Source organism: Xiphias gladius, chromosome 15, assembly GCF_016859285.1.
Source record: "Xiphias gladius isolate SHS-SW01 ecotype Sanya breed wild chromosome 15, ASM1685928v1, whole genome shotgun sequence".
NCBI lineage: Eukaryota > Metazoa > Chordata > Actinopteri > Istiophoriformes > Xiphiidae > Xiphias > Xiphias gladius.
Window position 1 is genome coordinate 17,451,796 of NC_053414.1, and position 15,412 is coordinate 17,467,207.

At 38.4% G+C, this 15,412-nt stretch overlaps 2 protein-coding genes across 7 annotated transcripts in view; one reads left to right on the top strand and one right to left on the bottom strand.

The window, feature by feature from the left end:
• camk2d2 (calcium/calmodulin-dependent protein kinase (CaM kinase) II delta 2) overlaps nucleotides 1-10,257 on the top strand; it is a 34,236-nt gene extending 23,979 nt beyond the window's left edge. The window contains exons 13-20 of one of the 6 annotated variants that reach the window (XM_040145005.1): nucleotides 232-269; nucleotides 1,335-1,394; nucleotides 2,984-3,028; nucleotides 3,509-3,557; nucleotides 4,977-5,052; nucleotides 5,151-5,245; nucleotides 8,265-8,503; nucleotides 9,778-10,257. In XM_040145005.1, coding sequence (XP_040000939.1) covers nucleotides 232-269; nucleotides 1,335-1,394; nucleotides 2,984-3,028; nucleotides 3,509-3,557; nucleotides 4,977-5,052; nucleotides 5,151-5,245; nucleotides 8,265-8,497 — 596 coding nt within the window. In that variant the 3' untranslated portion in view covers nucleotides 8,498-8,503; nucleotides 9,778-10,257. Of the gene's footprint in view, nucleotides 1-228; nucleotides 270-1,334; nucleotides 1,395-2,983; nucleotides 3,029-3,508; nucleotides 3,558-4,976; nucleotides 5,053-5,150; nucleotides 5,246-5,327; nucleotides 5,450-8,264; nucleotides 8,504-9,777 lie in introns of those variants that run through there. The other 5 variants (XM_040145003.1, XM_040145004.1, XM_040145008.1 and 2 more) reach the window with 5 other exon arrangements.
• A 2,514-nt stretch (nucleotides 10,258-12,771) lies between these two features.
• ank2a (ankyrin 2a, neuronal) overlaps nucleotides 12,772-15,412 on the bottom strand; it is a 59,061-nt gene continuing 56,420 nt past the window's right edge. Inside the window, exon 47 of the mRNA XM_040146887.1 lies at nucleotides 12,772-14,890. Coding sequence (XP_040002821.1) covers nucleotides 14,683-14,890 — 208 coding nt within the window. The 3' untranslated portion in view covers nucleotides 12,772-14,682. The remainder of the gene's footprint in view (nucleotides 14,891-15,412) is intronic.

Here is a 15,412-nt window from a genome sequence, read left to right on the forward strand (position 1 = left end):
TCACATGTGAATTAGTATGGAGTAGGAGAACAACCTTGCATAAATGATGATGCCATTCAGAGCATCTGTTGCATTGCATCATGGGTCTTGCAGTTGGATTTTGCACCTGGAGTTTGAAGATAAGAACAGTTGACTGATATGCTTGCTGCATGTTAGTGTAGCCTCAGGTACAGGGCTCTGTTTGTCAGCTCTCATGCTGAACTATTGTCTCTTTCTTTCCTTCTACAGCAGCCAAGAGTTTGCTCAACAAGAAGCCAGATGGCGTTAAGGTGAGTTGCTTTGCAGATTGAAGATGATGCTTTGTTACTTGCATTAGGCTGTTGGAATGTTCAGTGTCAGAGGAGCTTTATGGATTATTATTATGCATTTTGCCCTGAACAACATCATCATTCAGGGACAGTCACTCCAAGCAGTGGGCAATGGTTATCTTCTTAGCTTAGCAGAACACATTGATTGTATTTGAGTGACTATATTTCTAGTATCATCATCCTTTCTTTTTTTTTTTTTTTATACTAGTCTCTATAGTGTCTCTTCCTGCCTGTATTTCCTTAACAGACCATGTCTCATATTTTCCACAGTCACTCAATCTTTACTGTGGAGCCCCTGTTGTGCTCTTTCCTAATTTCTCTGTGTGTTTGGGGTCCATATCTTAAATTAACACTTGATGCAGAAGCGCATGTGTTCACATGTGCACGTGCGTGTCGAGAGTTTTCTGTGACTGACTAATTCTGTGTGCCTGTTTTTAGACTTAAGTGAGTTTTAATTTGAGGCTGGACCTCTGCATACATGGTTTGAGTCAGTGTCACTGTGTTTGGGTCCATTCCAGGGAGTTCGAATGGTTGGCTATTGAGTAAATGTTTTCTTACCTGTTCCTACCTTAAGTGACAGGGAGGGTTGTCAAAAATAGATTTAAATTGCTGTCTCCTGATCTCCCCCGTATGGTTACTAAGGGTCTCTTTTAAATTCTCTTAAATCCAGCATTTTAGAATTCAATCAAAATTTGTTACCTATTAGGATTGGGTTTCAGAGACATGATAATATCCCCCCAATTACATCTCAGTTTTACTGAGCCCTTGTGCTTCTGCCAATGTCTAAAGTGGTGCTATCATAGAACATCTACCTATCTGCCTATGGGTGTTTTGTCAAATACACAGTATCATAAAGAGGGGTTGGTTGGTGATACTTGGTAAAATCAGATCTTTGGGACACATGAGTTGGGATGACCTCTTTGGAATGGACAGTGCTAAGAGTTTGTGTGTATATGCGTGTGGGCACCTGTGTGAGTCTGAAAAGTGAGTGTGTGTGTCATGTCCCCTCTACACTGCCCCCTGCAGGTCAACAACAAAGCCAACACAGTGACCAGTCCTAAAGACACTGGCCCTGCCCCTGCACTGGTATACACACACAACCTCACCTACACTCGCATCTTCATCCGCAAAACTTCTACAAGTCCCCACCTCACACCCCGCTGTGGAGGAGGTACAGGTTCACCCTTTCACAGGGGATCAGATCAGCTCCTGTTTGATCCTTGCTGGTTTCTTAACCTGGTGTATAAGAATATAAAAAATATATTATGGGTTATAACACAGGGTGAAACAGATTTCTAGCTCAACTTTAGGCTATCCCTGAATGAAACAGTGTGTAAAAGCTTTTGTGACTGCGCAGCATGTCTCAGTTCCACCCTATTTTATACAGCTTAGTATGAAAGATAACATATTAGTAATTCAGATTGATGTGTTCATTCATTCATCTGAATTAGTAAAGCATGCATGGGTTTATACCGAGCTCGGCCACTTTGGATTTGCTGGATCTGTGTCATGCTAATATAGGGCTGAAACAATAAGACTTTACACACGTTTGGATCTGGCTTTGAGTATCTGAGTAGTGACATACTAAATCTGTTGTTAGGGTTAACCTCTACCTCAACCCCCAACCCCCTGCTCCTTGTCCCCTTGTCCTCTTTCCCTCTGCAAGAATCCCTCCTCTCTCCTTCCTCTTTACACACCTAAGCCATGCATGACCTCCCCCCACGTCACGAAATGTACTTCACTATTTTCAGTGTTGCATGTGAAAGTGAAATTCCTGACGAGAATCCATTATTTATGTGTTATTTAGAGTTGCTTTAGAGACTTTTGATCAGATAGTTTGTCTGTGCATGGCTGGAGAGTGAGGTTGTCAGCTCCTTGGGCTAAAATATGATGCTACATTCCCAAGTGGTTTGGCTGTCACTCATTGGCTTGCGCATGGTGTCTGCTGACTGGCTGCCTACGTCAGGCCACATGACTGCTACTCTGCATGATGTCAAAGGCTTTCTGTCTCCCAATTTGCTGTGAAGATGATTACGCATGAACACAGGCACAGGACATCTCTTTTTTTCTCTCTATCCTCCTTTCTTTCTCCATCATCATGCACACACACACACACACACACAGAGCACACACACACACACACACACACACACACACACACACACACACACACACACACACACACACACAGATGCAGACTGCTGTTGTTATAATCTAGTATAATCTGGGTGAGTGATTAGAAGGACTGAGCTGGTCATCAGGATCGATTCTACAAAAGCCCATACATCTGATTACCAAGGCAGGACACTGGTGAGGGCGGATGAGAGAAAAAGCAGATGCAAAAAAGACCTTTAGTGACAATGACATGCAGGGAGGGAGATAAAAGCCTAGAGACAGAAAAACAAGAGGAGACAGGCAATTGAAGAAGGGTTTTTTTAAATTTGATGTCAGATACATAGCCATAGATAGATGTATAGATAGATACTCTAGATGTATAGATGTATAGATAAATAGATCAAAGGTCAAAATGAGATCAAATAAGTGGTAAACAAACTTCTCAACATTCAAAGTCTGAAATACACATATGCTTTATCACTCCATGAGCCATCATACCTATTTCTGGCTTTGTTTAGTTATTTCTTTCCAAAAGTTCTCTGTCCCTTGTTTTCTTTTAGGAACCACAGACAACTGTGATTCACAACCCTGTGGATGGAAACAAGGTATTACAACAAAACCAACTTTTTTCATTTTTAGCTGCATTTATTGACATTAAAAGTGTTTGCTCCTGTATTTTAGACTTTCCCTTTTTACAGTACAGTTAATGACAACGGTATCTCCCCCCTGCAGTAACAGTTCTTATCATTTACCGTTGCATAATCAAATGTTATTTGATGGTATTCCCCGTTCATCTGGGAATACCAGTTGCCTAACATCTGTAATCGCAACATCCCTAGTTTAAGCCCAGCTGGGGATCTACTAGCCAAGCTAGTAGGATCTTCTTATTTAATGTCTGATATATTGCAATAATACAATAAAGAGAGAATTGCCACCAGTAGTCTTATTTGACCTTGCAAGAGTGTTTTATTAGAAACTGTTGAATTCCAACAATCACTGCTATATCAAAAATACATTGTATTATATCATCATCATCAATACATACAAAGATAAAGCACTAAAATGCTTATGTTGTCATTCTTAAGGAGTCCATTGAGAGTGCCAACACTACCATAGAGGATGAAGATGTAAAAGGTAGGGAAACTTGTGTGGCGTGTTTGTTCTCTCATACTTATATTTCTTATCTACACTGTGCACTTACAACACCATTTCCAGTCAGACTGATCACTCTACTTACTGCAGGTCTTTCTTCACCTTGTTTTGTAACTCAGTTAAAATTCACAGCAGGTTAACATCTGCCTCCCTCACTCTGGCTGCCAGCTCTTCTCGCAAAATGCGGTCTGCCCTGTTCTTTTTTTGTCCTACCCTCCCTCGCATCCTCCAGTTTCTCTCATTCCATGTCTGAGGTTGATGCTGAAATTTGTTAACACTGCTTGCTTTTTCTTTATTTGCATACCATCTTGTTTTGAGTATTACTAAATGCCTCTGTTTTTTTTTCCTTCCTTTTTTTTTTGTTTCTTGTTGAAAATGCCAATTTTTCCCCATCATTTCTATCCTGCCTTCGCCCATACATACATATGTATGCCTTAAACAACCCTTATTTTTTGTTACATTCCCCACGCAACACACACACTTGACAGCCCTTCGTCTGGGCAGTTTAGTGAGCGGTATCTTGAGCTCTAAGAGCCGTTCCTCACAGATGTCTGACTCAAGACAGACTCCCACCTCCTCAGTCCAGAGTAAGTCCCTCCACAATAAGTGAGGTGCCCCCTTTTGTTCCCCTCCTATTACCTTGTTAGTCATCACAGGAGGAAACTGCTCTCAACATGTACAGTACCTCAAATCCTGTTTTCCTAGTTTTCAAATTATTTCCCTGATTTAGATTACTGAGTGTCTGAGATTATTGCTCCTTGTGTTGCATTGACTACTTCTTCCCCCAGTGAAAAGAAACCTGTTTTTGACCCCTAACTTACCTGCTCCTCCCGTCCAATTTATTCTTCTGTATTTGACTCACATACACACTCATGTAGACGCTCAAAAAATTGTAGTTTATGTCTGTGAAGGACTAATTGATATACAGTATTTTTAAAAATTTAATGTCATTTTCATGCACAACTTAAGTAATTTTTTCAATATCCCCCAGCCTGCACCAATAACAATAAAGGTAACTGTCAATATTACTTAGTTAAAACTGCTTTTGTAGAAAAATACTTGCATCTGAGCATTGGTTTGTCTTTGTTCATTTTGAGCTTTGTTCGGTGAAAGGAATCGTGTCATCCTGCATTTTCCTGCCTGATATCAGTATTAGTCATGGGAGGCTTTCTTGTTTTTTTACCCAGACATGAAATAACTTTGTGAAATACTTTTTTGAGCACCTTCCATTTCTAATAACTTTGAAATCCCGCTAATTTGTAGAGTAGAACCCATTTGAAGCTGATTTGATGTCAGATTTCTTTTATCTGCACTCAGACCTACATTTGCCTGAAATACAGTGACAACTAGCAAATTTTACATCAGTTTTTGTAGTTGATGTTCTGTGATCTTGTGTTGTAGCTCGCAAACAGGAAATTATCAAAGTAACTGAGCAGTTGATTGAGTCTATCAACAATGGGGACTTTGAGGCCTATGCGTAAGTTTCTTTCTTTCTGAATTTGTACTGTAACATCTAACTGGATGCTTATTTTCTTACTTCCTTTGCTGATTCTGTATTCTTTTTTTTTGTTACAGGAAGATTTGTGATCCTGGTCTGACTTCTTTTGAGCCTGAGGCCTTGGGTAACCTGGTGGAAGGACACGACTTCCATCGCTTTTACTTTGAGAATGGTGAGTTGAAAACACATCAATCATGACTTGTCGAAATGTCATAAAACACATTTCTCACAATGCTCATACCACTGTTGTCCAGAGGAGCTGAGTTGGCAAAAGGTGCAAGTAGGCAGCTGGCTCTGCACCCAAACCAGATGCTCAAAATGAGAATTTGCCCCTTGGAAGAATTAGCGGTTGTTTATTGTTCATCCACTTCAACTTGTTGAGGTTTACCATATGCTCTGGAGATTGCTAATAAAATTACTTGCTTACATTGACATGATATTCTGACTTTTCTAATGCACAAGTTGTTTGCCCTGAAGCACAGTGATAAAACTTCCTGTATGATTCTCCTGTATGGGGAGAATTTGTTTGTTCAATTTAATGTCACAAAGGGGATGGAACCAAAAATATACATTGTACATGAATTCTAACCATATTTAAGTAGTAGCATGGTCACTGAAAAACATGACAAAATGAGGTTTATTTGCAGACCCAGCATGCATACTAACTGAAACACAACCTAATTTTCTGTGAGGTTTTGTCCCACAATGTAATGTGTAGGCAGAATATCAACAACATATACATCAACAACCTCAACAACATATAGTAACACATACACACACATACATACATACATACATACGTGTGTGTGTGTGTGTGTGTGTGTGTGTGTGTGTGTGTGTGTGTGTGTGTGTGTGTGTGTGTGTGTGTATGTATACATATCTTCAGCAAATATCTTCAGCAAAACAGAGTTTACAAAAATAAAATACCATAAAAACAGTTTGTGTTGTTTTCGTGTTACATTTCAGTAATTACATTTCTCAAACCAGTGTTTACCTCATTATTTGAAACTTTGGCCACGTTTAATATGATGATCTGTCATTGTAACATTATATATATATGACAGAAAATAAGAAAAAGAACAAAATGCCCCCTTAATATTTCAGCCAAACTGTTTTTTTTTTTTTTTAAATTATAGGCAATTAAAAGCTCACTGGGATGGGATATGTACCTCTAATAAGTTTCAAGGCTCTGTGAATTAATTCTCAGACCATACTGAAACAAACTAAAACTGATGGCTACCTGGAAGGTATGAAACATGAAAATGTCAGCTGAAATACAAATTATGAATATGAATTATGCACAGCTAGTAGTCATGGACTTCAGCATAAAAAAACAAACACCAATAATGATTTAAATATTATTTTGATAAGAGACAAGTCACACTGTCATACTAAAAAGGGAGTTACCCTTGAATATCCTTGATTTAATTTATCATGCACAAACCTCTGAATGAACTCCGCTGTACTGGCCGCCTCTTCCTGGTACTGCACGTTGAATACTTAGGAGCTGCCAAAAAGGACGGCTAAAGCTGATGAAAAATCCCTTAGCTCTTGCGGCTATATGATGACTCTGCCGTCCATCTGTCAGCATCCATGTTTTTGCTTGGAGACCAGAACCTCTTGTAACAGACACCGGCACAGCAGGTTTTTAGTGTTGTTATAGCCTATGGTCAGCCTATGAGTCAAAAGTAACATACCATAACGGGACTTACGACTAACAGCAATGGGTGATGATGATGTGAAAGAGCTTAAAGGTGGTGTTGTAGTGACTACATTATACTAACATTTATGATACTAATTAGCAGAACTTTCTATATGTCATATTGCTAGCCCTTTCCTCTTGAAGCTACAACCTGCTCTGTTTAGCTGCCTGGTTAGATTATAATAGGCATCAGCCTCAGGACTTTGGAGCCTGTTAAACCTCTGTTTTCTCTCCTCCTGTCACTGTGATCATAGTGTGTACAACAATGGAGCAAAGTCTGGTCTCTGGATTCATTAAAAGTTTATAGGTGATATACTATAGGTATAGTATAGTAATAGTATATACATTATACTATATACTATACATATACACTATATTGTTTCATTTATAGATGCGAAAGAATGACCTTTATGTTTATGTGTCTACTTCATATGGTGTCTAGTCAGTCCCTATGCATTTTGATATGGTGGTAAAATCTGGAAAGCGTTTGCAAAAATAAATTACATTGTTTGCATAGAAATGGCGGGACCATCTTGAAAGTTGCCGCCAACTAGCTGCTCGATAAGTATTAACCATCAACTGTGAATTCCGCGAGCATGTTGAAACTTAATGTTAGTCTGTTAACGATAGATATGGAAGGCTGCTGATTTAAGGTTATCGTTTTAATATTAAAGTAACGCTTGAGTCAAATAACGTGGGTTACATCGCCAGTTTCTTTCTTTTGTTGGTCTGTTTAACTAACATTTACTTCAGCTAATTTAGTTAATGTTAATTTACTCATCAGTTGATGTTACAACCATTACGACTGCAACCACAATAAAAAGGCTCCAAAAGACAGCTCAGTAATTGCAAAGCACACGATCCAGACCACAATTTGAAAATAAAAACAAAATATACAATTCAAAATATGAAAATACTGTTAAAAAAGTCCACGATTGCCTAATTCACTTTGCTCCAGTCACTCATGTTAGTTTGCTAGTAACATTACCAGACACCTCCTGATTAGCTAATGTATAGAACATACTGTAAGGTTACAAAATATTTGATTAATATTTTTTGGATACCAATATAAATGTTATTTTTATAAAAGAGTACATTAGTGGGTATGGCGTAAATTGTTTGCTCAATATCAATAGTCAGCCCTATCAGTTTATAGTTCTTGTTTGCTGATACACTACAAGGACATGGCTGCGATTCTGGACTAACCTTGGAGCACAAAATCACTAATGAATAATGAGTGCTATAAATGGCAGAATGTCCTCAGTCTCGGTAAAAATAGTTCAAATAAACGAAAGATATGACCCAGAAACCTCAATCACTTGGCAAGCTTATGCTTGTACACTATCCAGCATCAACATATGGAGACTTTAGTTCCTCTTGTTTTCATGTCAGTTATTATTCCTTCTAAGGAAGGATCAGTGTTTTGTGTTTGCAGTTGTACGAGATTTCCGTAACCTCCCTGTAATCTGCCACTGTGCCTCATTTCCAGCCCTGTCCAAAGGGAATAAGCCGGTGCACACCATCCTCTTGAACCCACATGTGCACCTCATTGGAGAAAACGCAGCGTGTATTGCCTATATTCGACTGACCCAGTACATGGATAGCAGTGGCATGCCCCGCACCATGCAGTCTGAGGAGACCCGTGTGTGGCATCGCCGTGATGGCAAGTGGCAGAACATCCACTTTCACCGCTCCGGCTCACCCAGCATCCCTTCCCAGTAAGAGACAGTAAGAAACATACAGCAGAAACCTTGATTAAAGAGGAACTAAACAGCAGCTCCAAGTCCTTTTTTGCTGACTTCAGTGGTTAAACGTCTCACATTGCTACAGTGATGTAGAAGTGTGCTCGACGGTGTTGTCAGTACACCTTTACATCACTGTTGGGTGTGGTCACAGGTGCAACAGACTTGAAACTTCAACTAGAAATAGCAGTGAAATGGGCTACTGCTTTTCAGCCCAGTGTTAAGTTACTCTTTTAAGTAGACCAACCAGGAGGGAAGTGGGGCTTAGTGAAAGGGATGGCTGTTCACTAAACTCTATTATACAGTTTACCGTTTTAAAGGGAGCGGAATTACTGCTCAAAATTTGCAGTCATTTTAAAAGACTTTTCATTTCTAGTGGACGACCATAAATTTTGTCAGCTAGAATGACGATTGTTGCTAGCATATTTTATCATCAGTAGCTAGCTACCGTAAACTAATGCTTAGACTAAAACTTTCGAGTTGGCTGAAAACTCTGACTCTAGCTAACTTTTTAATGTTACCAGCTGACCCATTTTACCTGTAAAAGGGTCTTAAATATGCACTTAATGGCGGCATGTATGATATAATGCTTTTGCTTTAGAGAGGCTGAAAAAAATGACACCAACCATCAAATTCATGAGATATGGAGTAAGCACACAGCTTCAACATATGGAGAAATCCAAAGATGGACAGACCTGTTGTGCCTAGTTATGGTTGCTAAGCTTGCTTGGACAATGGCTGTCTGGTGGAAGAATTCAGTCAATTTAACTGTCACTTGCAGAGGTGGAGTATTTAAGAGCACTGGTATTAATCAGCTTGACAATTCAGTCTCTACCACAACAACTGGCAGGCTGAACAGGTCTTTTTCATGATGGACACTTTGACTCATCATAAGAAAGGAATAGGTGTAACCATACTGCTTTGATGACAGCTCTGTTCCATTGAAGAGCTGTGCACACCCTGAACACACTGGCATATTGCACATAAGAGGAATAAATAGGCAAAATAAAAGTAAATACATGTGTGGGTCAGCCGCAGGCATGTAAGGGACATTCCCAGTGGGTACATGGTGGTATTGTGCCAGGCCTTTTTAACGTTAGTAATCAGACCTGTGCTCTTCCTGTTATAACATGTTCGAATATCTGCTGTGAAAAAAAGTCTACTGGTCTGATTGTTTCTTGACACAATAAACATTTTTACTGCTCGGTGTAATCTGTCAGTATAGAATCACATTTCTGTTCTCTCTCCCTCTTGTTGCAGTTAATGGAGTACCAACATTCAAAAAAAGAAAAAAAAAAAAATCCCATCAGCAAATCTAGTAGGGCAGTCAACTAGCCAACCCATGGCTGCTCTCTAACCTTTGACCCTCCTATAAGGACATGACCTCGCACAGGACACAAGTATTAATACATTTTACTGTTACGGCATTTTATTAATGGACATCATTCAACACCACCATCGGGTGGCTGCACACCATATTTGGACATAATGAACCAGGCATATTGACAACATTTTTTTTGGTTTGTTTTTTAAGATGTTTTGGTATGCATTTTAAATATAAAATAGAGATGTTTAAAAAATCTACTACTGTAACCCCTCCCAAATATTAGTTCTGTATTTTTATGTGTATTTATGTGTGTGCAATACAAAAACATTTGGAAGATCAGAATGTTAAAATTGAGCTTGCTTTAGTTCTGGTGATGTATATACATTGTGATTGTTGATAAAAATAAAAACAAACGTTGAAATGGCTTTTCTTGCTATCAGAGGAATTAAGAGTTTACGTAAAATCCTGTTTATGAGCTACATTTATGTTTGCTATGAGCTAAGTCATACTGTTTGAAATGCCCAATTTCAACCTATTATACTAATTTACATGTAAAGAAAAGCAGAGAAGCTTACACTTTGCATTGAGGTATGTTTGTCTTTATATCAGTGAAATACGAAATAAGAGAATGTAGCATATATGTAATATATGAAAATTCAAGACTATTGTGTAGTGCATGGGGGGGTATTGTGAGTAAGATCATATGAAACTATAATATCTTCTGTTTGATTTGTGAATCACTGACTTGTTTGTTTGCATTTGTTAATGTTGTGCATCAGTCCTGTCCCAAATGCTTCTTATGTCCTCCAATATCATGGATCTGCTTTAATAACAATAAGACAGTTATGGTTGACATCCAGCATAAATATCAAAACCTCATATCTAAGAGGAGGAAAAATTAACTTCTGGTTACATTTTATATAAAAATGAGAAAAAAACAAGCCCATTTTTCATAATGTTTGTACTTGTATTGTATGACTGTATGTAGGGTTTCCGTTGTCATTTTATTCTTGTCATTTCCAGTGTGTTACTTTGCCAGTTGCACAGAGAAGGTGGATATGATGAAGACTGAGCAAAGGCACTAGTGTCTACCTTCAGTCAGTTGAAGTGTCAACCTGATGGTTCAGCCAGTAAGTCTGGAAGTGTCGTAAAAGGATTGGATTGCAGTCATACAAGAGTATTGTGAGGGGACAGTGAAGGAGAGGAGTCAAATGAGAGTTGGACTGTAATAAATGTCGGGATGTCTTCCTTGGCGATCAGCGCTTCTAATAGCCAGTAGTCTCCTTACCCCTGCAGGACAATGCCAATGTCTTTGTCATCCTTACTGTTTGCTCTTCTCAATTGGTTTGTCTCTTCTTTTTTAAGGGGAAAATATGATAAAAATTTCTTTCGATGAAACGTATGATGTCAATGCAATGCACTACTCCTTATAGGGTGTGTACCTGTTGCCAGCAAGGCAATGGATGGCTTAACATGTTTAAGAAATAAATAAATAAGCTAAGAGGTGTGACAATGAATGAGTTTGAACTTGTTTTGTGTTGTTGGTTGATCATTATCGCCCTAGTGTGGGGATGGAGAGGAGCTCCTGTTGTATGTGTTAGACTTGAAGTTAGTTATCTGAAACATCTCTTTGTGAACTTCAATCTATACTAATACACTTTTAGGATATACATGCATGATATATTAGTCCAAAAGGAACATAAAGGTGCTGTCATGCAAATGAAACTTGAAAACCACTTAAAGTTTCATTAAATCACTTCTAAACCACCACTTGGACTACCTTAAAGTAGGCAGTTTTTAAGTTCAATAACCAGTTTTTGTGTATTTGACAGATCATTACAGTAATAAGGATCTCTAGTATAAACACTGAAATCTAAGCTAAACAAATATATTTAAAGAGTTAAGTCCAAGTTCTGGACAGTCTTGTTCTAAATTGATAATCTTATCTTTCACTTTACTTTCTGAATTAATGGCGACATCTATTGGATAGTGTATGACCTATAGGATGTACGATATGCTATCTACCTATAACAACAGTAAAACTAACTACACATCTACTGACAACTACATCTTTACCTTACACTCTCATGTAAATTTGAAGTTTTTTAGTACACTGAATAAAATTCGTTTCTATTTCCCTCGGTGGTATAAAGCTCAGGAATCTTAAATGAGCAGGTCAGGATGAAATAATCCTTAAAGGGGCTATGTGTAAATTTTCTCTGTCGCCGAATATGGTTTCTCGTAGGAGCAGGTGGCGGTGATGGTTGCTTGCCAAGAGCTTCAGCCATCTTTCCGGCGCTGAAGACAGTTCTTGGTGAGTAAAGGAATGAAGTTTGTTGGTGAACTTGCAACGTTACTTCTAGACTGGTAAGTAAACAGCTATTAATGCTAACGTTGCTATGTAGCTATAGCAAAAACTTACATATAGCACCTTTAATGTAGATTTGTTAACCTGTTCCGAAAAGAATGTTTAACATACAGTTTTGGCATCCCAGAACCGCCCTCCACCTCATCCTCTCACATTAACTCCTAAACTTAATATGGCCTGAGAAATTAAAAGTTTGCGTTTGCAACAAGGTAGCAGGGGACAAATCTTAATTTCAAAATGGCAAAAGAATCCCTTTTTTAAAGTTTTTTCTTTTTGTCCTTTAGAGTTGTGAAACTGAATAATGTATACATACTTATTAAATTATGCTATTAATTATGCCATACTTCTATATCAGTTTTCATATTTAAGTTAACAAGGATCTGCTTCCGGGATTCCTCCACTCTGAGGCCCAACATAGGGAAGTCCTTAGTCATCCTAGCAAGTGAAAAACAATTGTTAAATTAAGTTAAATTCACATGATATAACAAATTACACCACCATCCATTTGTAGACTTTTATTCTCTATCAGCCATAGACACTGCAGCCGTTTTGTTTTTGTCTTTTTGAATTTTGATACAGTAATACATGCCCTTATAGATATTTATATATGCATGGTATATGTATATAACTGTCATCATCACAGAAAAGGGATGCTGATTCTTCAAATTAAAAGCATACCTGTCACAGTGAACTTCCACTAGTTTGCGTTTTACATTTATCTAAATCACAAAGTAAACGGTGATAGTGAAATAAATACATTACATGTTGTAGATACATACAGTAGCGATACTCAGAGCTGTGAATAATGCTATATTTAAGCTCTCAACCCGCCTCATTATGTGTGTGTCTGGTGTATCATTATCTTGTATTTATATTCTGTCTGAGTCTATCCCTGTTGCTAAGATATTCTGTACCTCATATCCTGTGCGCAAAAAGCAAGGAGGTGTTCCCTCCTGACATTCAGGAGTGCAAATGCTGTTTGTGTAAAATAAACTTTTTTTTTTCTGTGCTGAGAGAAACTAGCGAAACTGTTTTACTACACACACAGACTCATTCCCTCACAAACACACACCACACAACTGCCAACGGCTGGTCCGACACTTTCTGGTTCAAAAGATAAACTGATAAAGTTGAACGTTGAATAAAGCAGAAACACCTGATCACCTTACCCCACATCTTATATCAGACAAGTGTCTCTAAAACTGCTCTCATGATCTTATTCACCAGTGGCAAATTCTGAGGGACTTCCTAATAAGAAGAAGCTTCTCATGGCATTAAAAATAAACATTAAATAAATGCTCTCTAGTAACTAGTAAGATAAACTTAGAATCAAAAAAATAAACTCTAAAATAAGACATCTTCAAACATCAGAATTTTAAATCAGCCAATATATCCTTTTCAAACCAGCTGTCAATGCAGTATTCAACTCAACACATGCATGGACAAACTCAAACATACAGGAGCTACAGTACAATATCACACACACATTCACTAGCCATACGATACGAGTCTAGATCAGAAATTTAAGAGAAAAATAAAAAACAGAAACAAAACAAAAACAAACAAAAAAAACCAATTAGAATTAAACATAGTAACACCAAAAGAAAGACACATACAGAGGGTAAAAGGAGGCAGAAGGGCAATCCATAGAACTACAAAGCAGTCAAAGCTAGGATCATAATGACAGATGTTGATTAGTCATGCCAGCTCTACTTCACATGAGTGATTATTAATTCCTAGGCTACAGATGTCAGTAATGTCTAGATTATAGATAATATATAATTCCCAAAGACAGATTACACATAGCCTACACAAAACACAGCAGCAGCAGTTAAATTCAGTGTTAATACAGTCTAGTTTTCTCTGTGTGACATCTTGACCACCTGAATCAAAAGAGCGTAAAGGCTAGTCGAGTGAGTGAGATAGTTTTTCAGTTAGGAATATCTGAGAAACTCTGATTGTGAGAGGCAGTGCAGTGTAAAATATTGTCTTTCAGTCCAAGCACCTACTCAAAGAGTAGTACCGCGATTTTGCAGGTAAAGTGTTCTTTACCTTCAAGAGGTTTGTGAGTTAGTTGATGTGAATAGTATTCCACTGTTTTCTTAGTTTTTTGTTTTTTTGTGTGTGTTGCTCTACCACAGCATCAGGACAAAAATATCAAAGACAATTCTGACATGGAAAGTAAAATTAATCAGGAAAACAACAGAAGGCTTTCTTTGGTCACAAAAAGGCAAAACAACATCAGAACATGAAAAACAAATCATGAATACATAATATCAGCCAGGGAAGAAAACTCCAAATTGTGAACAAAAAGTCATCTTTGTCATCCAGGACTTAAATGGGGAAGACTATGGGAGCATCGAGGTGCCGTCCGTGCACACTTGGATTGCAGTTGGCTAATGCATAGGATTAGGGGGGACTTTAGCAAGGGCAGAGCCAGGAAGTTGGGGGGGGGGGGTTACACATTCTTTTACTCTTCCTTCTCCTCTTCATCCTCATCATTGTCCTCATTGTCTTCTTCATAGTAACGGTGAAAGAGCTGGTGGAGATGCTGCTGGAGATCACGTCGTTTTGACCCTTTTCTGGGATTGTCCACTTGCTCTAGAAGAACCTGTTTGCGCTGCCCAGCTCCCTTCACCACTGTTCGTCTGAGGGTGCGACCTTTACGCATGTGAGCCCTAGAGATGGAGCAAAGACAGAGTGGAAACAAAAAAGTGAAAGACAGGTCAACATCCCTAAAAAAAGACCCCTGTGGCTCTGTGGAAAATATATTGCAGGAACAGATGTTACTATGTTTGTAGGATACAGTATCTTATGGGGGAGAAACAAAATACCGACAAATTATATTATGCTTTGTTAATCCAGCATGCAGTTGTGACTTTGTGCACAGCAACGTCATAGCTACTTCTAGCAGCAGAAACTTAAAGATTATGTTAAAAACACTTAAAAACAGCTAATGACCAAGTTCAGATGCACATCAACTACATATAAATGCCCCCCAATGACTAAATATGGGTGACAATTTCAAGAAAAAACCAACATTAAGTGTCTTTTGTAGATATTGTGCCACCATTAGCTGCCAAAGCAACTTCAGTGCTCCTTGGCACAGATTTTCCATGTCTCTGGACAACTACAGGAGGGATGGACACCATTCTTCCAAAAGATATTCTCTCATTTGATGTTTTGATGATTTTGGAGAG